Here is a 23,261-nt window from a genome sequence, read left to right as displayed (position 1 = left end):
AACTGCAACAGCGCGCCGTTAACAGACCAACATGGTACTTATCTGATCTGTTTTTATTTTCAATAATTTCTTCCTTTATGGAAGTCAAGTCTGATAATTCAGCGATGGCGAATTCCTCGGTTAGCTATTTGGACGGCGCGTTGTTGTAGCTTGGTCGGGTAGTTAATTAAAAGAAATTCGCGAAAGACATCACACACAAGGCGATGTATGATGTACTACAGAAGTGTGTACATGCGGAATACCGGCAAAGTCGGTATACCTAGATCTCATTCCTAGCTTGCGTCGGTCTAGCGATAGCAGCACACGACCGACTGCATGAAATGAGATGCCTTGAACTAGATCTCGGGAACGGGCATTTTTTGCACAATACTCAGCCAACTTTCTGAACTAAGCACAATAGTGCGCCGCTACATGACAAGACGAACAGCTTCAATTCTCAGCCAAGCCTTGTTGCGGATCGACCTAGAGTCCGTAGCCAATCGCAACCGTTCCTTTCCGCGTAAACCTTCTTGGCATCTCAATACGCGGAACATAGACAAGATCCACTATGCTAATTTTTAGAATCTCTATACGCGGAAAACGCAAGACAACCCTCCTCTCAGACTACATGTCCGTACGTCGCCGTGATGATACCAACGCCCAGTTCGTAGGGTTAATGCCGAGACTAATTCGTAGACTTGCTTGATAACTACTTTAGATAGACATTAGACGCCCTTCTCATGCGCCTCTAGACTACCGAAGTTCTCCCCTGACCCGCCCCCAATACGCGGATAGTTTCTGCTTTATTCAGGAGTTAGGCGCATGGTAATGAGGCTATACACCCGACTATGGGAACTGAATCGCCTGATTCGAAGAGATCAAAGTCCTATTGAATGAGTAGTAGTAAGAATGGCTAGGGCTAGGCAGACGTTTAAAGAATTCTTTGCGTGCGGCTGTCACCATCTTGTTCGTCCATATATAGACGCTCGTATGTTTCGAGCGATGTCTTTTCGCCGTAGAGTCGCTTCATCTACCTATGACTTGAATATCTCCAGCTAGCACGACTAGCAACGAACCGAGGGAAATCCGATTTTCAGTATCAATCGTCCTTGTCAATAATTAACATAAAGGATTCCCATCGTCTCCGACCAGCACCGTCAAATCCCCCAAGTTAGACAAAAACGTGCCGTGCGTCACGATGTCTTCACCTGAACAACACTGCTCCCTGGGCACATGTCCCCTATCAGCATCCTACTACGGCTACCGACCTAACCTCGGCATCGACATATTCTTCTCCATCGTCTACGTCGCCGTCATAGCCCACTGTCTTTTCGTCGCCATCGTCAAGCGGAAGTGGCTCAGCTACACCATCTCGATCCTCCTCGGCGCCCTGCTCGAGCTGATCGGCTACGTGCTCCGGTCACATGGATATTTCCACCCCTTCGTTCGCATCGGATGGATCATCCAGTACTCCCTCATCACCTTTGCTCCCGTTTTCACAAGTGCGGCGTAAGTACCGCGTTTGCTCTGCTCTGCTCAGCGAAATACACGACAGCTAACAACCTTTCCCATATAGAGTCTACGTCTGCATTGGACGAATAGCAGACTACCTGGGTAGGGGCAGCTTCAACATCCGACCTCGGCTGTATGCGCGCATATTCATTCCCAGCGATGTATTCGCGCTGCTCATCCAGGCCTCTGGCGGCGGGATATCGTTCGGCGAAACAGCCCCTGCAGACGGGGGCGTGTCCACGGGCCAAAGCATCATCATCGCCGGTCTCGCTCTCCAAGTGCTCTCACTGACGATATTCTTCATCTTATTTCTCGGGGTCCTCTGGCCGGCGAATCTGTTCCGCCCCAACACGTACGGCGGTAAACTCAACCGAGAAGACAGGCGGACGAGAAGATTCGTCATCTTCATTCTCGTCGCTATCCTCCTGATCATCGGCCGGTCGGCGTTCAGAGTCGCGGAATTTTCGCAGGGGATATTCTCGTCTCTCGGGCACAATGAGGTCCTCTTCATCATCTTCGATGGATTCCCCATCGCCATTGCCACGTCGCTCTTGGTCATCTTCCACCCTTTGTACACGCTTCCAACTACGCCGCGGGCTAGCAAGTTCGCTGGCCAGGAATTGAGATTCTTACCTGTTGACCAACGGTCCTAGACGTCAACTAGCCCTTGTAGAAATACTCCTTTTTTTTGGGTACTGCGGATTATAAATAGAGATGGAGCTACTAGCGTTTATTTAGATTAGAGACAGAACTGTGCATACACGGACCTATTAGCGCTAGGGGTTGGATATACTCTTTTCATTCCAATTCAACATAGCCACCGCCCGCCTCGTGGATATTTTATTTATCATATGACCGTTTTTCCAATATCCTAGATTAGTGCAACACAAGTATAGTATCGCAAAACACAACCGATACATAGAGCAATAAAAAGGGGCTTATGGCACCTAATCGTTACAACTCATATTTTTCTACGTAAGAAAGCTGAAAAATGACAAGTATATAATAACCAAGATACAAAGTAAGCTTTTAAATTCCAATTATCCACATCCTCACAATCATTCACCATCAACCCTCAAAAGAGCAATTCCCCGGGCCTCCTAACCAGTGCCGTCATAATACCCTCCAGCTCATCCAGAAGCTCCCCAGCAACACCAATCCAGTCTTTAAAAGTGACAATCTCCAGCGTCAAACTATCGCCCTTCACAAAAGCCTGCACCTTCCACTCCCTAAGCGGCTCGAGATGCGGATAGACCGTCTCGAGTCTGCATTCCGCGGCGCCGAATGTGAGCTCCTCGACGTGATACACGTCCTGATGGACAACTGAATCAAACCAGTCGACGCTCGCAGGCCACTCCGTGCAGTCGCGTACGATCTCCGTGAGGCCCATGCATTCGTGCTGCGCGCTCGCAATGTGCTGGTACTGGACGTGTTCAAGCAGATCCAGACCCGTCCAGCCGTCTTCGAACTTGACGCGCACGGGCACGTACTGCCATGTAGGCCCCATGACGGCATCGGCATTAGGCAGATCGATATTACGCCCGCTAACGACCTCGCCAAAGACGACGTCGCGCAAGCCGAGGCGGCGCGCAAGACAGAGCGCCCACGCCGCTGTGGGAAGAGTGGCGATAGTAATGTCCTTCAGACGAGCAGCGATATCGACGGTGCGAGTCAAAGCCGCAGGCGTCTTCGAAGTGAGTGGCAGATCCGGACGGAGGACCGTCAGTGCGCTGCCTTCTAATAAATCCCGCCAGTAAGGGATACTTTGCGGGATGCCCTTCTGCACAGCATAGTACACGAAGGACGAGAACGGGGCGGAGTTTCGCGTCGGCTGGCTGTCGTACAAGGCGGCGAGTTGGCGCAGGAGCCCCGTGAGGCAGATCTCGTCGTACTGTGCGTGCGAGATGCGGATGATCAGACAACTGCTATCGCCTTCGCCCCGGACAAAGAAGAATTTGACGAAAGGGGACCCGAGAGGCATACGGGTCTGGATATCTAAATCGCACAATTTGTGGACGAATGAGCTGATATCCCCCGCGATGTCGTATTGGTCGATGGCGACAGGCAGTGCTTCGAGGACGACGCCGTAACACTTGCTGGCGGCTTCGACGAAGACTGTTCTTAGAATCTCGTTTTTAGCGACTAGATCATGGCAGCTCTGGAAGAGCCTGGTAGTGTCCACGGGTCCGGAGAGGTGGAAGAGCTCGTATCTGGCTGAATACCGAGGCAGCTCTGTTGTACCTTTAACAGCAACCTGTTGTAAAGGTCGCGTGGGCAGGACGTCCAAGATCTTAAGATTTTCCTGGAAAAGCATTGGCTGAACATTTTCAGCTATGAAAGCCTTTGCGTCGTCGACATCGAGCAAGGAGAAAGGGGTTGAGTTGAGCGGAATCACTTCTGAAGCCGGCGCGTCTCTTTCCTTTACAGCCTTGGCCATTTCGTAAAGGGTGCGATGTTTGAAGATCTCAGGAACCGTCAGTTCCATGCCCTTCGCCCTCAGCTCCGACACGACCTTCATCGACCCGATCGAGTCACCGCCCAGTTGGAAAAAGCTATCGTTGAGCCCGATCTCTTCCTCGCTTATTGATAGCATCCTGCTCCATACCTGGCGCAGAATCTTCTGCTTCGTCGAATTAACAGCTACCCGTTTCTGCTTAAAGCTAGGCGCTGAGGCCTGCCCTCTTGATTTGTCCACGATGATAATCTTGCCATCGTCCGTGTATTTCGCCATCTGCGTCGTTCGATATAGAACACCGTCGAGAAATTCGCTTATTCTCTCAGGATTCCTGACTTGCTCCATCGAAAGACTATCCTTACTCCGTACGAGCAACTCCCCTACAGCACCAACAGGCACGAGGTGCTGCAATTGAAAAGGGTCCACGATCCAGGTCTCCGTGATAGCGGATTCCGAGATGGATAAGGGCGAGCCAGCTAAGCTTGAGCCACCAGTGCGGCTAAGCTGCACAAGCTCATTTATGTCCTCATTTACCACCATATCAAGCTTGCTGCATGACAGGCTAGGGTTTTCAATGAGCTGTCTGGTAATTTGTTCAAGTTGAATAAGAATCTTTTTCATCTGCGGCATAGATACCGTTTTCGAATCGAAACTAGCCATAATGAGGAAGCCTTGGGGATCCAACGAACAAACCAGCATCAGCGCATATGTATTGAACTTGAGAGCTTCCTGTGCCGCTTCTGTGTCACCCGCGGGTACGAATCCATCTGCTGGTCCCCTCTCCTTTTGACCGATATCTTCGCTCTCGGTGCTCGGATGCATCACTATGCCCGTCCGTAACTCACAGGCTTCTCGGGTATCAGGGCTGAGGCGTCGAATATGCTGCAGGCCGAAATGCTCATGTGGAATAGCGGTAACAGACTGGTCGTGAATCTCTCGCAGATATTCTTCTACTGTCACATCTGGATCTACGGCGACGCGAACGGGCACAGTGGCGATCATCGGGCCCTCAATCTCCTCAACGCCGGGGATGGGAGCATTTCGTCCTGTAAGAGTTTCGCCGAACACGACATCCTCCGAGGCGGTATATCTCGACACTAGAAAAGCCCAAGCACCGCGAATAATTGTAGCCACTGTCATCCCCGTTGTGATTTTCCCAGTGGGAACATAGTGCTCTAGTAAGGAATCAGCTTGCTGCTGGTAACCTGGCCACGGTAACGCGGGGAACTGCTCGCCGGTAGCCCCGGCGAGACGCTCCCGCCAGTACTCCTCCGATTCCTTTCTGTCCATCTCGAGCAAGTATTTGATAAAGTGCTTGAACTGTGCCGGTCGTTCGATCGACTTCCCATCGTACGCTGCGTTGACACGGTCCACCACCAAAGGCATACTCCAACCGTCATAGAGGGCATGGTGCATTGTTAGGATAAAGTATGCTTTCCCCTGGCTCTCCTCGCTGCAAATTACTCCATATCGAACTAAGGCTTTGCCGAGACCAACGGCGATTTTCATGTCATCCTCCAAATATTTATTAAGACTTCTTCCAGGCGTCGCTTCGTACGTAAAGTCGTCTTTGACAACCACTTGCATCAGCCCATGCTCAGGGACTTGAACAATTCTGGTGCGAAGGATAGGACAATCGACTGAAGCGCTGCGGAACGCTTGCAATAGATCCTGCGCGGCGGTCCCGCTCTCGAGCTCTATCACACGTTGCGCCACATACGCCTCACTGATCTTGGCAGAGAGAGCCATAAGACCTTCCTGAAGTGGTGTACATGGGTAAATATCCTCGATTTCATGAGCATCGACGCCGCAAAACGCCGCACACTGGGCGCGCGCAGCATCTTCCGTCCACTGGGCATCAAGAAGTGAGAAGGGCGCGATTTCGGTCGCACCATGTTTGACACCGGCTTTTGCTACCAGGGCCATTTCGGACAATACTGGATTACTAAAGATACCGGCAACCGTGAGGGAGATGTCCCGGGCCCGCGCTTCAGCTACTAGCTTCATCGCCCGGAGCGAGTCTCCGCCTATTGTGAAGAAGTTGTCGGAGGCACTGAGGTCCATATCAGTACCGAGTACCTTGCGCCATGCTTCAGCTAGCTCCAGTTCCATAGTAGTGGAAAGCTCTCTCCTCGGAGTGGCGGCCGCCGCATACCCAGCAATATCCTTTCGACTCAGTGAAGACCCTATTTCTCGTAGACGCTTGCGGTCTGTCTTGGCAGAAACTAATAAGGGCATGGTCGACAAGGGGATGTAAACTGCGGGAATCATGTATATGGGAAGATCATGTGATAAGCGGCTGTTCATGGTCGTAAGCGCATCTCTAACTTGCGAGGAGTGAGTACCCAGAAGAGACTCAGATTCGGATACTAAGCCTGCCTTGTCGGAGATGAACGCGACTAAGGAAGGTTCACCTGAAGACCCTGCGGGCTTGATGACTTCGATCGCTATGCGTGTACCTGGGGGGAGTTTGTCCCGCATGTTATATTCAATCTCTGCAAGCTCGATTCGCTGACCGCGCAGTTTTACTTGCTGATCGGCGCGTCCGACAAATATAATTGTGCCGTCAGTATCGTATCTGACCAGATCGCCAGTTTTGTATAGCCTTCCCTCGCGACCTGGATATTTGGGACCCCCAGCAAGCAGCCACTTTGGATTATTCACAAACACCGCTGTAGTCTTTTCCGGCTCGGCTAGGTAACCTGGTCCTACTATCGGGCCCTCTATCAAAAGTTCACCAACTTCGCCGATGGCCATGAGATGGTTGTGGTCTGTTGGCTCGACTATCCAAGTTGCGGCGCCTACGCCTCTCCCGATGCTGATATGAGGCTTATGGGATTCAGCGCCGACATCGCTATTTACGGTGCAGCCGACCGTACACTCAGAGGGCCCGTAGGCATTGACTACTTTTGTGGTCTTGCTCCAAACCGCAGAATCACCGGCGGAGATGGCCTCACCTCCCAAGCCCAGAACCTCGAGGGAGGGAATAATGTCGGGGTCGAGGACACGGGCTACAGAAGGTGTCATATGAGCCATATTCACATGCATCTTGCGGATAGCACCACTCAGGTCATTGACCCGATCAGCATCAGAGGGGATACATAGACAACCGCCGACTGATAGTGTACAGAGCATACAATCAATGCACACGTCAAAGGCGTAAGATGCAAAATCAAGAACCCTGGAGTGTGCCTTATACCCGACGGCCTCTGCACGAGGAATCGCACCACTTGTATAATTGACATGAGATATTATCACACCCTTAGGTTTGCCAGTGCTGCCTGATGTGAATTGTATGTAGAGATTTGTGCTTGGTGGCACCGTGGGTAGTGCTGAAGGCGTCTGGACTTCGTCTAGGAGTTGTTGGGTCAAAGTGAGGCGAGTCGCCTTAGGTGCGATGCGACATCCAAGGTCTTCTTGAAGCCTCGAAGTGACGAGGACAGTTGCGCCGGTCTGCTCAACGATGGTTCGCAACCTCCCTTCGGGCTGGCTAGGATCTGTAAGTGCAAACGTTGCTCCTGCTTTCATGACAGCTAGAACCGCGATAGCAGTCCACCGAGACTTTTCAAAACACAAAGGCACAACGGCGCCTGGTAGCATACCTAGTGCAACCAGTTTTGTGGCAAACAGATCGGATAGCGAGTCGACATCACGGTAGGTGAAGCGACCATCCCAGGATTCGATGGCAATCTGCTGCGGTTGTTTCTGTGCCTGCTCCCTGATAATATCGTGCATACAGGTCGCCAGAGTAGGGGGAAGGGGCGAGTTCCAGGTCCATAACTGTTCGAGTTGCTCAGCAGAAAGGCCGTCTGCTTCTACATCGGTAGGGGGAGTCGATAGGCCAATAGAGGCGCCCTCGTCGGCAAGGAAGGCGTCATTGAAGCTGTCGACTCCAGCATAAGCGGCCATGGCTACTAGCTAAAGCGATTCCCCGTTGAGTGAGTGAAGAGGCAAGCGAGAAACGACGCAGGGAGCTATTGACCTAGGACGCATAGCCTACCTATATGAAGGGTTCAGCCGGCTTATACCTATCCATTGGTACTCCCATTGGTACCGACAGCGGTCCCTCTTCGCGAAGGGGACTTTCCGGATTGGGGTTGTCGTACGCGCCTCATCGGGGCAGATTTCTCAAGGTAACCCACACCTTGTGAGTGGGCTCGGTGGGTTGCAGGCATTTGACAAGCTGATGCGACGCAGACGACCCGAAGCCGGCCGGCTAGGGACCGTTTTTGGCTCGGATCTGATAAGTAAGAGCCGGATCAGATAACCCATGATGGCAGGAGTGGATGTTGGTAGCCTGTAGTAGGCGTTTCGGTTGCATTAGACGGTGGCTTGGCGATCCCACCCTGGTGTTGTTTATGACAGTAGCTCGAGCAGACTCGAGTAGGGCTTCGACGTGTACAGAACATGACTGTTTTATGGAGCGGTTTCGTTCCGCCGGCGCCAGCACTACCTACAAAAAGTGGCACTTGGTAGGGGTATGTAAGTAGGCAGAGACAAGGTGAGGCTGGTCCCTACTCGCCTACTCACCTCCCTACATAGTAGGTAGTGCAGAGTAGTGTTTGCTAGAAGCCGATGAGGCAGGGGCCCTGGCACACCACGTTAGGATGTTGCGTTGTGAAGCTGTTGATGGGCTGACTGGACTGGGTTGACCGGGTCTGACCGGGGTTCGGATCTGATAAGATGTACCGGCACACTGCCGCTACTTACCTACATACTTATATATGTACAGGTCAAGTGCCTGCATATGCCTTCCCTCATGTTCATGCAGATGATCTCGGTCACTACCTACCTACATCTATGTACATACATACCCAAGGGCCTACTCTCACCGAACACATGGAATAGATAGGTAGACCCAAGCGGACCAGAATGACAACTACCGTACTTCCCAGATCGGCAGCAGAGACATGGATTGCACCCCCTACGATACCTAGGTAATTACTATGTAAGTAGACAGAAAGTTTGTCATCACTGGCCGATCTCGGATTATGTTGTCTATTTGAAAAGGCAAACATGCCATTATGGTCGCGCTTAGCTTGATTCAGCACTACTATTAGCTCATTCTTTCTACCTACCTCCCTGGGTAACTAGGGATACAAATATGATGGCGGAAATAATCGGCTTGGTTGGGACTTTGGGGTTAGTTTTTTACGCTATGCGCATCGTCAACAGAGGTGGGTTTTCGCTTCTGAAGGTGCAAAAATGGCGCATTTCGGGGACGGTCCAAAACATGATTATAGCAACTCGTATCTGAAAGAAGAGTTGAGCAAATTGCGCCGTAGCATATTGGAGGCATTCATGGCGCGATTCAGCCGAAGGAAAAGAGCTTGCTTCTCTTTATATGTACGTTCTACCTAGCATAAGTACGAGCATAGGTATACCGGTATTTATTTGTAAGTCTTCTGCGAAGTTCAGTCATGTCAGATTCAGAATTTGCCGAAGTACAGAAAGAATAATTTGTTTGATCGTGCCTACCAAGAAAATTCGTTCCTACTCGTAAGACACCTAGTCGATATCCCTCCATTGCTTGATTGTCGGAGAGTGAGACAGATCACTTCCAACTGACACGTGATGCGCCTCTGCAAGTACAATGTACTAAGTACTTATGAAGAAGTACCGAGCGGTGACCGACCCACTCCCAACCGTTTGAAACTGAACCTGAAAGGAACCAAATCTTCCCCACCGTAAACATTAATCCTCCCCATCCCAGCTTGCTTACCAGACCTCCAGTTCGTGTCTACTGTGTGCGCTTATAGAAACTGACCAAGAGAGGGACAAAGGGCAACCGGCCAGGTGCCGATAAGATAACAGTCACGGCCCTCACCCCGGCCAAGAGCCGTGTATCCACCCCAACCACCGCCGCCGTTCCACCTCCCTCTATCCACAGCTGCCGGGAGGGGAGCGTCAGGCTCACCCAGGACGAGTCCGTTGCCTCTATATAGGTACCTACTGTAGGTCATATAGCTAGGTAGACTGTCTGTTCACGCCAGGCCTGGGCCGGACAGCCATTCCATCCGAGCCGCTTGGTTGTCCGCCGCCACCTATTCCTTCTGGTCGAGTTACAGGCTACCGAGTACATATTACGGACTACCGACTCCCGCTTGAGGATCGCGCACCGCGGTGCATGGTCGCGAAAGTGCGCACTTGTATCTTTGTATCGATAATACTATAATGGCCGACGAAGATGTGCAGGTAACAACAGCGACGGCGTCAGCAGCGCCGGCCACTGGGACGCGGACTCCGTCCCGCCGCAACGCTGACCGTCGCACACCGCGTTTTAGCTGGAACCTTGCATACGAAGACACTTTCTTCCGATCCCTCTGCGAGTCAATGCAGCTTGGCTACAAGGACAGCCATAATTTCAAGGCCGGTGCCTGGGAGCGAGCCGCTGTAGCACTGCGCGACAGACACGGCGCGTATCCCGAGAAGAGTCACCTCATCAACAAGGCCGACAATGCGCGCAAGAAGTTCCGCATGTGGAGGGGCCTAAGAGAAGATCCCGACTTTCTGTACAACCCAAACACGCGCATGGTCACAGCGAGCGAGGAGGCCTGGGCTCGACACTTCGAGGTGAGTTGATACTTTGTGGCCGTAACCTCTCCAATTGCCAACCAATCATTCTCTCCGTCATTTGGTTGTTAGGATTACAGTTAGTTGACCTTTCATGGTAGAAAGAGCCATTATCGAAGGCGCTGCGGGGCCGGCCCTTTGACCACGAAGAATACATGGAGATTCTATTCCCAGACGTTGTTGGATCTGGCGGCGCGCCTAAACGCATAATGAAACCGAGGCGCAGGAATCCTGATGGGTCGATGCCACCACGCCCGACCGATGTCGACACTGCCACCGTGGATCCGAACCTAGACTCGCCCACGTCCTCCACCGCATATAATCAAGCCTCCTCCCAAAATCAGATGCAACCATCACCACAGCAACCACCCACTGCACCCTCCGCTCAGCCAGTTCAACGCCCGACAACCACTACCATTCCCCCACGCACATCCACGGCTGCCAGCTTAACTGCTCTCACGCCACCCGAAGAGACGGCACCAAATACACAGTCGCGCAAGCGAACCCAATCTGACTCTACTCCTGCTAATCCTGAGAAGCGCAGAGGTCGGCCTTCCCGCTTTGCTCCCAGCTTCTACAACCAGCATTCTGCACCCGCCATTTCCAACTCGTCCACTGGCGCTCCATCCTCTTCCACCGCCAATGCCACTCAGTCCACACCTCCTCCCTCCATCCCAGCTGGGCTAGTGGAAAACGGCATTTTGTCACTGGCAGAGGCACTCAAGGCTCGCGTTGCACCTCGATGGCCTGAACAGGCGCTTGAGATATTCTTTCGCGAGTTTGCTGACGAAGACTTGGATCTGCAGCTCAAGATTGCTGAAAAGGCGCTCTGCGACGAGAACAAGGCCATGATCTTTGTGAAAATGTCACCCGTTCTGCGGCGCCACTGGATGACTAGGCTCAGAGAGGTGCACATAAGGAATCTGGGTGGTGGTGGGATTGGTTTAGGAAGGGTTGGCGACGAGGCTTCTTGAGCTGTGGCAGACAAAACGGTATAGTTCAAGCCTAAAGAGACTTGCGCACCGCGATGGCATTGGTTTAATGCTTACACATGCCCTCGGATCTGGCAGCGGAGTCATAGTGCTGCTACAGTAGTATTGTCCAGGATATCGACTCGCCCTATAGGGCATACCTTTGCACGGCTTATCAGATTCTCGAGCTGGTAGGTCAACCTATATCTGAAGAATATTGGAATCTTCAGATTATGATTACGGGTAACAAATATTATACAATGATGGGACAGCGATACAGCGATGATAATGAGACGGTGATATAAAAGCAGGCGAAAGGCGCTGTTTCATATTCCGACGGGGCTTGGTGAAAAAGGTACCCAGGTATACATGAACAATGAAGGAAGGAAGTCTTCATCACTCTATACCCTCTAAGGACCATAAATGGGAAGGATTACGGAAGGAACGAATGAATGAACGATCGGATGAATGGATGGATGGATGGATGGGTTGGACTTAGAAACCTGGCATCTCATAAGACAACAAGTAAACTGAACTATAATGAACTGTAATCTCACCCCATATAGGTTTATATGTAAGCTTACATACGATACCGTAAAATACGATTGATTCATCAAATTCACGGGTAGGTAACGTGACCCTTATCCGCCTAGGGATTAAACATCCCTGTATCGTGAAGTTGAAACCTATCTGGGTAGGAGACACAATGAGATAAATGAGAAGAAAAGATATGATGAAAACCCAGAGCAGGTTCACCAACAAGAAAATTCATGAGATGCCGCTCACCGAGCGCAGAGACGATATGAAGTGAAACCCTCACACGGCGGCTTCCGACTTTTGCTAACCCTCCTGTCCATCAACAAACCATTCCCTTGAGAACAGCATGAAATGAGGGTTTCCATATGAACTTCTAATGGACGTCGCGGCAGTGCACTTTCACAGCTTCAATACATACTAACTGACTTACGTATTACTAGACATGCATGATACAAGAGAAGAAGCGGTAGGATAATATCTGAACGCGCGAAATTGGCTAATTCTTTCCCAATGCAAGGATCAGATTCCGGATATACACACTAGAGAAGTTTCTTATACGGTATACGCGAGTTTCCGTGAGGAATTCAGGAAACAAGAAAACCCATCAAGTTAAGAGAAAAACCCCCCAAGGACAGACAGACAGAAAAAGACTCCCATGTGTCGCCGCCGTAATTAAAGAACGCCGCCGAAAACAACCGCCGTTTCCCTCATGTTCCTTTGATCCTCTCTCTCCCTCCCGCGTTGTAGATCAAGATGAAGGACTTGAGTCTCTGCAAGAGCCATTTCTCAACAACTATTTATGCCGAAGATAGATAAGAGGAATATTCTTTCCTTTTTTTTCTTTCTACGATCGGTCGCTCTTCTTTCCCTTGTAGAGATATCTAATTCGCACATAATCACGTTAGCCCAATCCAGCAATTTCAATCCCATATACCCATACCCCTCGAAATAAAAGAGCAAGAGAGATCAATCAGGTGCCAACTTACCCTCCAAGCGTAGCCTCGAACAACCCCACACCAAGCGCAACACCAGCACCAAGACCGACGTTCCTCCACGTGAGCTGGCCGCGCTCGTACAGGCCCAGAGCCTTGTACCCGAGGTACGCACTGACGCCAACGACGGCAGCCAGATTTCCCGCGACGAGGGCGGTGCTCGCGTTATCGCTCAGCTCGCCGAACCACTGCGTCAGGAAGTTGTCGGCCTTGCGGGCCTTGCGGGCGGCGGAGCGCTTCTTCTTGGCGAGGTCGGCCTCGGCGCGGGCGGCGGCATCGGCGGCCTTCTCCTCGCGCTCTTTCCGCTGCTGCTGCGTCTCCGTCTGGACGTCCTGCTCGAGGAAGTCGGAGGGTACGGTGCGCACGGAGGGGGTGTCGACGTCGATGAGGGACGACGTCGACGCTGTTTCGGAGGGGACGATTTGCGGGGGTTGAGGGGCTGCGGCCTGTTTTTTGTTTTACCATGGTTAGCTAGGCTGATTGACTATTCGCTTTGTCTTTCCCTCGTTTTCTCTCGTCTTGATTGTAGTCCCGATTGTAGGCGATAAATAAAGACTTGGGGGGAAAGTGATGGTGACGCAATCAATGTACCTCTTCGGGTGTCTGTTTGGGACCGGACGCGGCGACGTCTGCGTATGACACTGGGGACACAAGTCTTGTTAGCTTGTCTATGCTAGATATCCTGCGGATTGCTGATGCGTAGACCACCATTGAGACGGCACAAGTTTCCCTCCCTCACTCACTTACTTTTCTCGGGGATTTCTTTGTTTCTGTTATTTCGTTGTAGTGGGCAATATGATATGATTGCAGGTGAAGGTATCCCGGGTGCTGTGTAGGAGATTGTTGGAGGCTATGATTGTTTATGTGATAGGTTGGTTGTGTGGGAGGGAAGAAAGAGAGGGAAAGATGGGTTTGTCGTTAAAATATGGCGCTTGTGTGTTTTCAAGGTTCGCGAGCACTGCCTGTGGTTGGTGGTGGTGAGTGATGGTATCAGTTCTCATCCAGTTCCCATGCCGTCCCCATCCCATCCAAGCTGCTGGCTTGCCTGCTGGCTTTTGCCTGCTTTGCTTGTCCATGTAAGTACATGATACCTGCAATGTATGGCCCTCAAGCAGGCCAATGGCTATTGCGTACGTACCTGTCCCCACGTATCAATTCCGTGACCAGATCACACCAAATCAGACCGAATCGCGGGCCAGAAGCTCCTCGATGCTCGTGTGACGTCAGGTGCCCTCTAACCGCTCGACACTTAGCCTAATGCGGTATAACTCGGTCCGCGTACAACTCACCGTCACCGTTAGGAATATCTCCCCTCAGTAACTACTCACGTGAATTGGCAGCAATCTTGTTCTTGTTCTTGTTCTTCTTCTCGTCTTGTTATATCTCAGATTAGGAATTCAAATAGTAAGCGAATTGTGTAAGTATGTGGTGATTTGTTTCTGGCTGCGTTTGATTCAATTTTGGTATGAGAATTGACCATTTGCATCCATTGTACTTTGCTGCTAACTCTCGCTACTACTGTATGTATGTGCGTCCCAATTTGGTTTAGCGCCCGTAGAGCTGCCCTGCCCAGACTCGACCTCACAGAGGTTTTTTTTTTTTTTTTTTCACATGAACTATCCATAATATTACCTGGAAAGTCACCGAGAAAAAAAAAAGATATTCAGCTTGATATGGACAATAACTGGGTACGGCAATGCGAATTGTTCATATGTAGTAAGTTGTTGATGTTGTTAAGTCAAAGATTTAGTCCATTAAAAGAAATCCCATCTGTGGGGTATAGCCACTAATTACCACCACCCCAATTGAATGTTTGTGTCTTCTGATGAAGCGGACTGTTCGTAATAAAACGAAGGGCTAAAGGATAACGCAGGCCCCCTTCGACCTGTTACATCGTCAGTTGTCTCGTCTAATGGCATTCATATCGAGTTTACCCTACCTTTGTAAGCATCGATAAGCGAGAGGAAGGGGAGGACAAGCATTGCAACAGCAACGGTCTGACCAAACCCCCAGCGATTGTCCCCAGGGTTGTTCAACCCACACCACTCCTGGATGCCCAGCTCCAAAGCATAGTCCGTAATTTCTGGTGGCTGGCTAAATTTCTGTAGCAGGACGAACAATATGGAGATAATGACGCCAAAAGTCTGAATTCCCAAAGCGAATTTCGGGCGAGAAAAGAGACAGAACTGGATTAAGCACATGACGCGTTTGGTCTGCTTGGTGGGTAATGTCTTCTTAAGGCAATTTTCTACGTGTGATAGAGCCTTCTCCAGCTTTTCCTTCAGCTCCGAAGAGACCTGCATGTAGCATATCCAGAATACGTAGAGGATCAAGAACGCCGGGATAACACGTTGCGCTATAAGCCATGATTCTGCATAAACAATATCGTCGCTGCCGGGACCCGGAGCTCCTTGTAAGAGCCAAAAAATCGGTCTGAAGGTATGATAGCTCGTGGCAGCGGATCCGGTAAGAAAAAGTGCAAATATCAGGATGATCCATTTTCGAACTTGCATCATTTCCTCGACTTTCGTATGCCCAGGCTCCTCCACTTCACATAACTGAGCCCATCGGAGGAGACAGATGAGGTGAGAGCTACTTGATAAACAGCCGAGGTAGACAACTAAGACGAAATGGGCGTCCTGGTAGTCCAGAGCGTCTTCTATGACAAAGTCTTCCTTGTAGGCGTATAGATTGACATATGAACTGAGCAGCAAGGCAAAGCCAGTAATAAGCTGTTGATCGGAGAAAGACAGTATGACTTGATCAGTCCAGTGGGGTTGTTGCTGGCTTCTTGACAAGGACAATATAATAGTTGTAAGTGCTGCGATAATGCTAGAAACCAAGATCTGCCTCACAGAAGCTAAAATTAGCTGAAATGTAGGATGAAATGGACTAGATACCTACACCGAGGCCGGCCTGATCCGGGTCTGCCAAGTCGGAGCAAGTAATATTTGTCCAGTAGAGGTAGTTAATAATGAAAGGATTTCCGCTGAAAGTAGAGCCATAGCTTTCGTCAGACATCTCATGAGAAGTGAATAAATGTGAATGCAATAGTATGTAGTTGTACGATTAACTATAGAAATTAATATGATCCAGTACATAGAAAGCTATGGGAAACGATACAATGTACAGCAACGAGAAGAAAAGGGGTGAGAGAGAGGGGGGGCTGAGTTGGTTACCTTTTGGGGTCCTAAGCCTCCAACTCGCCTGAGCTCAGAAAGGTAAGGAAAGGCGCAAAAGAAAATTTGCTGAGAAATTGAAATGTCGCCAGATACGTTTCCTCACACGAATTATTGGGTGAAAGAGTTGAAGCACAGTTAGGATATCTAGATTAATTGTGTCAACGTCAGAGCAGATCGATAACAGAACGAATCGCAATTTGCTAATCAGCATCTGGCTGCAAGTTCTGCACCCCATCCAAAAAAGCACTGTCGTTATCCTTCTGCTACGGATGGAACCAATCAACCGCATTGAACGCAAGTGGTAGGAAGTGTGGCTTTCTGCAGATCGCCAAAATGGGTTTGGACCTCACGAATTCAAGCTGCTACCCCCATAGTTGCAGTTCTTTTTATATTGGTAATATCACATATTTTAATATTTTAACAGAAATATTAACAATTTTGTAATGACCATTAGTCCTCTGTTTTAATATTAATTAAGTTTAATAGTTTAGCTATTAACGCTGTGGTTGTGTCACGAAACATTATTTGATTTATACTCTACTCATCATACCGTTATTGGACGAGGGTCTCAAAAAAGGCTTTATGCCTAGGCTAAAGCTATATACTGCGAGTCTCTTTATCCATAGCCCTAGGATCGTGACAATTGGGGGCATGGAAATACAGCTGTCACGGAATAAACTAAGCCTAATTTCCAATACACAGCCCAGACCCATAAAGGCGAAGTAAAAGGGCAAAGGGCAAAGCTAGAACTTCCTTCCTCGCGCAATTAACGATAAATTTGCAGTTGAGTATAGCTGAGCAGCACTCTAACAGCAGCCCGTATCTATCTACCATCCCTTAGCCTGGATCAGCAACTGGAGAGTTTCCCGTTGGTCCCGCTCTCTAGGTTCACGTTTGGCGCCGCTTTCGTAGTTGATCCCTTACGTCCATAGGAGGACTAGGCATTCGTCGTCTTTTACGATTCTAATCTATAGAACAATAAAGGACAGTTGCAAATCGAGGAACACAAGAGGATTCGAAAGCAGAGCTTCTATTTATCGTATGTCAATGGTTGGTAAAAATACCCATGTAAGAGATATATCTATAGATATCATGATCATATTTGTGGTGACAGGATACCCTTTGCCTCAAGCACTTGAGAGCTTGGGTAAGAAGTATAGTCGGAAGCAATAACAGTCAGCAAAGCCCAAACTGCCTACACCTTTTGAGCTACTATTATTGCCTTCTATGTAGCTCGGCGTCGCGTATCTTCACACACGTGCCCGAAACTTACTAAGTAAGTAGCCTCGTAGTCAGGCTGTTTGTTACATAGCCGTTATGTTATGTTACCCAAGTACTCCTAGCACAGCAGCAAAGAAGTGGAGAAGTGCATGAGATAGTGATAGTGATTGGTTAATGGACCGGGTTGTTGGTTTGAAATTGTCGCTACCAATGTACGTGCGTGCTTGTCGCTACAGTATATTATCTAGACTACCTACCCACCAAGGTAGGAAGGGAGGGAGGAAGGTGGATATCTACCTACATATATATGTTCAGTACTTCTCACCTTAGAAAGAGAGCACTACGCTATGTCGCTCCGACCAGGAGTTATCCTCAAAGGCGCACGAGCAACCTATAAATTACAACAGGCCCTGAAAGGCGACACCGTATTTAAGGCTCAAATCCTCGACAACTCCCATTCAGATTCAAAATGGCATGTCACTACACACTATTCAACTTCATGTGAACCGTTACATATTGATGATCTGGCCTACAGGGCAGTCATTAAGACTTCGACCACCGAGTCTCAGCGTCTGGTCTTACACAGGGAATTCACCAACTACCAGATACCAGAGATTCGACAGTCGCCGTACATTCGGCGCTTACATGAAGCCGTTGGGGCTTTTTTCCACCGCGAGTTTCAGCGCGATGAGCCGCTCGAAGAAATTGATCGCCAGCATTATCTTGTATTCGAATGGATGGACCAAGACTTATGGCAGACGCCTTCTGCACCGTTTCGCAGTGGGGACCACCCATTTCCTAGAATCGTGAGCAGGTCGGTCCTAGAAGCCCTCGAGATCTTCCGTAAGGTGGGCAAAGCACACACCGGTACGATTCTATCTATCTATCTTCGAGCGTCCTTTCAAGCTGTAATCGATTAACATGATCATCGCCTTAGATATCAATCCAAACAATATCTTAGTCTCAGGGTTAGAAGGCAACAACCCCGAGGTTAAGGTAGCTGACCTAGGAATGCGTAAGTTACCTGAGTTCTTCCCTTCTTCTAGTTACCCATAACTCTCAACCATAACCGTCGTAATTGACATTATAAGCTAGTACTTTCAGAAGGTCGCAAGGGATATATCTTCCAATGCGCCCCTTGTCGAGCACCTGAAGTCTTTAGAGGGGAGGGCGTGTTCCACTCATCAGATATATGGTCCCTGGGCGTGACAGTAAGCTGCTTCTCACCGCATGTATAGCTGTTGAATGATATGACTGTTAACGTATCGGTCCACTCGCCTAGCTTACGCACTGGCTGCGACAGGAACCCCTATTCGGCGCTTCCGATAAGATCGTCGAGGGTCATGAGGAATCATGGTGTATAGCTAAGATTATGTTGATGGTTGGGCCAATGGGGGAATATAACGGCTATCCTGAGATCGAGGACCAGTGGGATATTGCTGAGCAGCTGAAAGACATGGACGCGCCCCCTGAACTGGCAAGTGGCAAACTAATGAAATACAAGCCTTTGCGGGAAGAGCTTGCGCGTACAATAGATCCGCCGATCTCGTCCTCTATCATTGACTTTATAGAGTCGTTGCTTATCATTGATCCTAGCAAGCGACCAACCGCTGAGGAGGCTCTACGACATCCGTTTCTGTCGTCTTTGATGACAAAATGAACTATGTGGTCTACCTTCTTGAGGTATGCTTAACTCGGCACACATCAACTGAATGATTTTTGAAAAAGGAGAAAGGGAGAGAGCGCCCCCCCCAAAAGCCCGCCCTAATCAACTCTGTATCATATACCACACCCCACTACTAGATACTAGCTAGACTGACTTCCTGGAAAGTCAAGTCGAAGGGTTAGCTTAGATATATATTTTCAAATCCTTCAATAATGAGACTTTGATGCCTTTGCCTCGCTTATTCTACCTCATCGCCCCGTGCCGCTCTTATCCTTTCACACCGCTACGAGCCATATATTATACTTACAGCAAGTAGTCAAAAAGAGCCATACATCAATTCAAGCAATGAATGTGAGTCTGAACCTACATTAATGCAATTTCCACTAATTCCTTACGCAGGAACGAGCAGTCATGGGTCATGAACACAATACCCGAACGCATAGGCTTATAGGAATAGGAAAGGAGGAATTGGAGGAGGATGGGTAGGTAATTTGTGTTAGTGTATCTAACAACGTCGCTGTCATCTCATGCAAAATAATTTACACATTATCTACAAATGTAGGTAGTTTTTCTTTTTTTTCAAAAAAAAAAAACAAAAACAAATCCCGCCAGCGCCTCTATGCTCTATGTCACAGACGCTTGAAGTAGTGGTACAGCCCCCGTTTCATGATAGACGTGTCTCCCCTCTTGAAAACTCAAAAAACATCCCATCTCTTATTCAGCATTGGACCAGGGATCCTTTTTCGCAGATTTTGACGGCGAAGGTGTGACTTGTTCTACTGCTTCTGGCTTTGTTGCACTTATCTTCGCATCTGTCTTCGTCGTCTCCTTAGTCGTGGGCGCTACACTCTTAGAAGCGGGCTCCGTCGGGGCTGCATTAGCGACAGAAGCACTTTCTGCCGAAACATCTCTAGCAGCTACGGTGTCTGTTGGCGCTCCATCCGCCGTGGCGGCCCCGGCTTCCTCGTCATCGGCTAATTCATCACCGTACACCTCGGGATGTAACCTGAAGCAGTCTTGCATATGCCTATCATCTTGCGTTAGCTGATTTACTGTTGTTATACCAAACGCAATGCGCAAAAAGCGCAGGATCATCACGTACTGGAATTTATCGATGCAGTCCATGCCCTTGGGCTCTTCTTGTGAATATACGAAGCAGCTGAAAGCAGCCTTGAACTGCTCGCCACAGGGGCCATCCGCCATGCCGCCCAAGCATGGACAATCCCAGTTGATCTCGCCGGTCTCAGGGTTGAAAGCGCCCTGTTGCGCCGCCTCCTGTTCTAGTGCCTCTGGGCTGCCATCCTCCGGCGCCGGCGAAACGTTACCATCGAGTTCTTTCGCGGGTGCCTCGGGCGAAGTCTGAGAAGCCAATGCAGCTGTCTCGGGCTCGGGACTAGTTTTGGACTCTGGGGCAGCAGCGGCGGCGGCAGCGGCTTTTCGTGATCGGGCCTCGGCTTCTCGACGCTTCTGTGCAACGACAGCCTCGATAGTGGGCAGGTCTTCGTCAGAGAACTCGGGAGGTGGCTGCACTGTCGCGACTGTGATTGCATGGCGTCAGCACATAGCATGGTAGTAGAGTATAGAGAGGCGTTCAACATGTTTACGCTGATAACCAAGGGTGTCGCATACGTTTCGGCTCTTCGGCAAAGACGTTGCTCGTGCTGTAATAGTAGACAGCACCAACAGCCAATCCCCACCTCACGGCGGAGCTCTTCCAAGTCCGTCTCTTGTCTGCCGGGGCGGTCGAGGCAAAACGGCGGCCGGACGCGGCGGGGGTGCGGGATGATTGGCGCAATGGACCTATCGTCCGCGGCGCGGATCGTAGAGCTGCTCTGTACATGGCGTACGTACTCCTATAGTCGTAATCTAGTCGGCGAAAGCAGAGAACGAGCGACGGGACGGAAAATAGAGAGATTGGAGAATGACGGGAGGGGAGGGGCCCGTCAGCGAAGGGTGAACGGAGGTTGAGTGGAATTGGAAGTGGTGATACTGGGTTTGTAAGCTGTTTCGGTTAATCGTCATAGCTCCCGAGAAATTTTTGGGCAACCCAAAATGCGCCGGGCAAAGCCGTCCAATGTTCCGCCGGTGCCTGGACCCACAAAGTCCGAGGATAAAGTACTGCTACCGTCTTTGGCCTTGTGCCTTGCGCCAATAGACAAGTACCGATACATATGAAGGAACTACTATGCTCAATTCTCAATATGAGAGATGGCAAATGCCCTGTAGCTATCTCAGCTTAAAACCCTCATACTTGAGGATTGCTTGTCCCTCAGTATCGGATGCGACCTGGGTACCACAAAGATATTCGAGATTCGAGAGATATACGAAGGAATTAATTAGTAGTCATCGACATATTTAGATGATCTTCTGCCTCTGGCTTCTCACATACCTTACATGCTCCCCTCCAAGATTCACCCACACGCCAAGTATGCATTAGGTAAACTCAACGTGAGTATGAACAACATCAATGCAGGTATCCGTTGATAAGGCGGGTGAACACTCCTATGTAAAGACACAGCTTCATTATCAAACTTGCTGCTGCATAAGCCGCTCGCTCCACTGCCGTTCAAAGTGACGCTAGCCACGACAAATGGATAGCTAGGCTTACTTTATCTCATAACCGTAGATAGAAGAATACAACGTCACTTGACTCGAACAACGACATGAGTGAGTAAATGGGTGATTTCTTCATTAAAATCTGGCGCCTTTTCTCGTACTTTTCTATCCATCCTCTCATAACACTGATATCAGTGCTGCGGTGATCAATCTTTCCGTTCATTTACTTACTTTTTCGTTCGAGATGGGCTCAAACTCACCACCAGGCCCTGAGTGCATAGAATGGTACCCTGTGAGACAGCTTCTAGGATATCCCGGACACGAGTTCATCCTCATAGTATTACACCAGCCCATCCGAGATCCCTGCTTATTTGGGGATCTCTGGAGCATAGGTATGTGGCTTTACTTATTTGGAAACTTCTGCTTTTTTTTCCCCCCCGAATATTCATGTTTGGTTAGATTTCTGCACAGCAACAGGGTGAACTGATAGGTTTCTCAAAAAATAGCCGAGACCAAAATTGCTGCAGATGGAGGTGCCAACCGGATCTACGACCTAAGCAAGCGAGTGGTCCCTGAAAAGGGCACCGCTGGGAGTTCGGGGCCATTTGTGAGCTTGATTGCACATCCGTAATAAACCACATAATTGGATGAACAGCTGATCTCAAGCTATGCTTGACAGACGGATCTCCACACCATCATAGGGGATCTTGACTCTCTCACGGACGAGACCCGCCAGTACTTCTCGCGCAGCCGCATCATCCGCGAGAGAGAACAGGATTCCACTGACTTCGCCAAGGCCGTGCATCTCGCCCGCAAGGAGTCTCCCGGCCGGGACATCGTGTGCATGGGCGGGCTCGGCGGCCGCGTGGACCAGGGCCTCAGCCAACTACACCACCTGTACCTATTCCAGAAGTCACCGACGTACGCGGATGGCCGGATGTATCTGGTATCCGGGGATTCGCTATCATTCATTCTCAAGGGTGGCGTGAGGCACCGGATCCGGGTGCGCGAGCCAGAGCTGAAAGTCGCCGATACCTTCCGCCGGGTCTCGCGCGATCCCTTCGCGAAGCACGTCGGCATCGTCCCTGTGGGCGAGCCCGCTGTCATCTCGACGAAGGGGTTCGAATGGGATGTTCAGAATTGGGATACGGCCTTTGGGTACCGCATGAGCACGAGTAATCACGTTCTGCCGGACTCGGAGGTCGTCGAGGTTCAGGCGGATAAGGATGTGTTATTCACGATAGCGTTGAAACAGGCCTCGAATGACTAAATTTTACCCACAGGCATTCCATTTATGCATAAACATTCCATACTCTGCCGTTAAGTAAGGGTATATGGGAAGAACTTGCACAATGGCCATCTGGCATCTAGCCGATGACTACATGGCGGATCTTAGATTGACGTCAAAAGCATACTGCTATATCTCACTTGATAGAAATATATCCAGGATCGGGCATCTCATGAATGAAGAATGTCTTCAGCCATATGAACCGAGCGAGTGGAAGGGATAGAGAAAGACGGGGTGATAAGTAGATAGAGCTTGTGAAAATAGCTTTGGGCAACATAGATATACTTAAACGATTCAACACACCTGGAAGCATTTGAATATATATTCCT

At 49.8% G+C, this 23,261-nt stretch overlaps 8 protein-coding genes across 8 annotated transcripts; 4 read left to right on the top strand and 4 right to left on the bottom strand.

Moving 5' to 3' along the window:
• Positions 1-487: 487 nt before the first annotated feature.
• On the top strand, positions 488-2,512 carry F5B22DRAFT_378089 (RTA1 like protein-domain-containing protein). The gene is made up of 2 exons (XM_047971240.1): positions 488-1,488; positions 1,556-2,512. The coding sequence occupies exons 1-2, from the start codon at positions 1,178-1,180 to the stop codon at positions 2,142-2,144; spliced, it is 900 nt and encodes a 299-aa protein (XP_047827822.1). The 5' UTR covers positions 488-1,177; the 3' UTR covers positions 2,145-2,512.
• F5B22DRAFT_378036 (peptide synthetase) lies at positions 2,309-8,242 on the bottom strand. Its single transcript, XM_047971238.1, has one exon. It carries the CDS (start codon positions 7,853-7,855, stop codon positions 2,567-2,569), a length of 5,289 nt encoding a protein of 1,762 aa, XP_047827821.1. The 5' UTR covers positions 7,856-8,242; the 3' UTR covers positions 2,309-2,566.
• A 1,773-nt stretch (positions 8,243-10,015) lies between these two features.
• Positions 10,016-11,618, top strand: F5B22DRAFT_378097 (Myb/SANT-like DNA-binding domain-containing protein). The gene is made up of 2 exons (XM_047971241.1): positions 10,016-10,519; positions 10,621-11,618. The coding sequence occupies exons 1-2, from the start codon at positions 10,121-10,123 to the stop codon at positions 11,491-11,493; spliced, it is 1,272 nt and encodes a 423-aa protein (XP_047827820.1). The 5' UTR covers positions 10,016-10,120; the 3' UTR covers positions 11,494-11,618.
• An 817-nt stretch (positions 11,619-12,435) lies between these two features.
• On the bottom strand, positions 12,436-13,821 carry F5B22DRAFT_378041 (uncharacterized protein). Its single transcript, XM_047971239.1, has 4 exons — positions 13,767-13,821; positions 13,611-13,660; positions 13,014-13,465; positions 12,436-12,908 (listed from the first exon to the last, which is right to left on the bottom strand). Coding segments are annotated over exons 1-4 (540 nt in total). The 5' UTR covers positions 13,768-13,821; the 3' UTR covers positions 12,436-12,871.
• An 829-nt stretch (positions 13,822-14,650) lies between these two features.
• Positions 14,651-16,372, bottom strand: F5B22DRAFT_618961 (uncharacterized protein). The gene is made up of 4 exons (XM_047975755.1): positions 16,199-16,372; positions 15,924-16,092; positions 14,959-15,865; positions 14,651-14,904 (listed from the first exon to the last, which is right to left on the bottom strand). Exons 2-4 carry the CDS (start codon positions 16,038-16,040, stop codon positions 14,810-14,812), a joined length of 1,119 nt encoding a protein of 372 aa, XP_047827818.1. The 5' UTR covers positions 16,041-16,092; positions 16,199-16,372; the 3' UTR covers positions 14,651-14,809.
• A 1,305-nt stretch (positions 16,373-17,677) lies between these two features.
• Positions 17,678-19,334, top strand: F5B22DRAFT_618957 (kinase-like domain-containing protein). The gene is made up of 4 exons (XM_047975754.1): positions 17,678-18,289; positions 18,360-18,437; positions 18,518-18,633; positions 18,705-19,334. The coding sequence occupies exons 1-4, from the start codon at positions 17,770-17,772 to the stop codon at positions 19,080-19,082; spliced, it is 1,092 nt and encodes a 363-aa protein (XP_047827817.1). The 5' UTR covers positions 17,678-17,769; the 3' UTR covers positions 19,083-19,334.
• Positions 19,335-19,550: 216 nt separating this feature from the next.
• On the bottom strand, positions 19,551-21,100 carry F5B22DRAFT_377889 (uncharacterized protein). Its single transcript, XM_047971236.1, has 3 exons — positions 20,718-21,100; positions 20,191-20,626; positions 19,551-20,115 (listed from the first exon to the last, which is right to left on the bottom strand). Exons 1-3 carry the CDS (start codon positions 20,926-20,928, stop codon positions 19,803-19,805), a joined length of 960 nt encoding a protein of 319 aa, XP_047827816.1. The 5' UTR covers positions 20,929-21,100; the 3' UTR covers positions 19,551-19,802.
• Positions 21,101-21,668: 568 nt separating this feature from the next.
• On the top strand, positions 21,669-23,190 carry F5B22DRAFT_377875 (thiamine pyrophosphokinase). Its single transcript, XM_047971235.1, has 3 exons — positions 21,669-22,036; positions 22,151-22,251; positions 22,324-23,190. The coding sequence occupies exons 1-3, from the start codon at positions 21,889-21,891 to the stop codon at positions 22,912-22,914; spliced, it is 840 nt and encodes a 279-aa protein (XP_047827815.1). The 5' UTR covers positions 21,669-21,888; the 3' UTR covers positions 22,915-23,190.
• The last annotated feature ends 71 nt before the right edge of the window (positions 23,191-23,261 follow it).

The sequence above is a fragment of the Xylaria bambusicola genome (assembly GCF_022495145.1).
Source record: "Xylaria bambusicola strain CBS 139988 unplaced genomic scaffold F5B22scaffold_44, whole genome shotgun sequence".
In the NCBI taxonomy this organism is placed as follows: Eukaryota; Fungi; Ascomycota; class Sordariomycetes; order Xylariales; family Xylariaceae; genus Xylaria; species Xylaria bambusicola.
This window is presented reverse-complemented; position numbering and strand designations above follow the sequence as displayed.

Excerpts from the sequence above, each read along its gene's own strand:
- F5B22DRAFT_378097 (XM_047971241.1), top strand. The coding sequence starts at position 10,121 with ATGGCCGACGAAGATGTGCAGGTAACAACAGCGACGGCGTCAGCAGCG. Across the intron at positions 10,520-10,620 it reads CCTGGGCTCGACACTTCGAG|AAAGAGCCATTATCGAAGGC; the intron begins GTGAGTTGATAC and ends CTTTCATGGTAG.
- F5B22DRAFT_618961 (XM_047975755.1), bottom strand. The coding sequence starts at position 16,040 with ATGTCTGACGAAAGCTATGGCTCTACTTTCAGCGGAAATCCTTTCATT. Across the intron at positions 15,866-15,923 it reads CGGATCAGGCCGGCCTCGGT|ATCTTGGTTTCTAGCATTAT; the intron begins GTAGGTATCTAG and ends TCTGTGAGGCAG. Across the intron at positions 14,905-14,958 it reads GCTTATCGATGCTTACAAAG|GTCGAAGGGGGCCTGCGTTA; the intron begins GTAGGGTAAACT and ends ACGATGTAACAG.
- F5B22DRAFT_378089 (XM_047971240.1), top strand. The coding sequence starts at position 1,178 with ATGTCTTCACCTGAACAACACTGCTCCCTGGGCACATGTCCCCTATCA. Across the intron at positions 1,489-1,555 it reads CCCGTTTTCACAAGTGCGGC|AGTCTACGTCTGCATTGGAC; the intron begins GTAAGTACCGCG and ends TTTCCCATATAG.
- F5B22DRAFT_377875 (XM_047971235.1), top strand. The coding sequence starts at position 21,889 with ATGGGCTCAAACTCACCACCAGGCCCTGAGTGCATAGAATGGTACCCT. Across the intron at positions 22,037-22,150 it reads TGGGGATCTCTGGAGCATAG|CCGAGACCAAAATTGCTGCA; the intron begins GTATGTGGCTTT and ends CTCAAAAAATAG. Across the intron at positions 22,252-22,323 it reads CTGGGAGTTCGGGGCCATTT|ACGGATCTCCACACCATCAT; the intron begins GTGAGCTTGATT and ends TATGCTTGACAG.
- F5B22DRAFT_618957 (XM_047975754.1), top strand. The coding sequence starts at position 17,770 with ATGTCGCTCCGACCAGGAGTTATCCTCAAAGGCGCACGAGCAACCTAT. Across the intron at positions 18,438-18,517 it reads GGTAGCTGACCTAGGAATGC|TACTTTCAGAAGGTCGCAAG; the intron begins GTAAGTTACCTG and ends ATTATAAGCTAG. Across the intron at positions 18,634-18,704 it reads TATGGTCCCTGGGCGTGACA|CTTACGCACTGGCTGCGACA; the intron begins GTAAGCTGCTTC and ends CCACTCGCCTAG.
- F5B22DRAFT_377889 (XM_047971236.1), bottom strand. The coding sequence starts at position 20,928 with ATGTACAGAGCAGCTCTACGATCCGCGCCGCGGACGATAGGTCCATTG. Across the intron at positions 20,627-20,717 it reads CTTTGCCGAAGAGCCGAAAC|TCGCGACAGTGCAGCCACCT; the intron begins GTATGCGACACC and ends ATGCAATCACAG. Across the intron at positions 20,116-20,190 it reads GACTGCATCGATAAATTCCA|GCATATGCAAGACTGCTTCA; the intron begins GTACGTGATGAT and ends GCAAGATGATAG.
- F5B22DRAFT_378036 (XM_047971238.1), bottom strand. The coding sequence starts at position 7,855 with ATGGCCGCTTATGCTGGAGTCGACAGCTTCAATGACGCCTTCCTTGCC.
- F5B22DRAFT_378041 (XM_047971239.1), bottom strand. Across the intron at positions 13,466-13,610 it reads CCAAACAGACACCCGAAGAG|GCCGCAGCCCCTCAACCCCC; the intron begins GTACATTGATTG and ends AACAAAAAACAG. Across the intron at positions 12,909-13,013 it reads TTCGAGGCTACGCTTGGAGG|ATATCTCTACAAGGGAAAGA; the intron begins GTAAGTTGGCAC and ends TGTGCGAATTAG.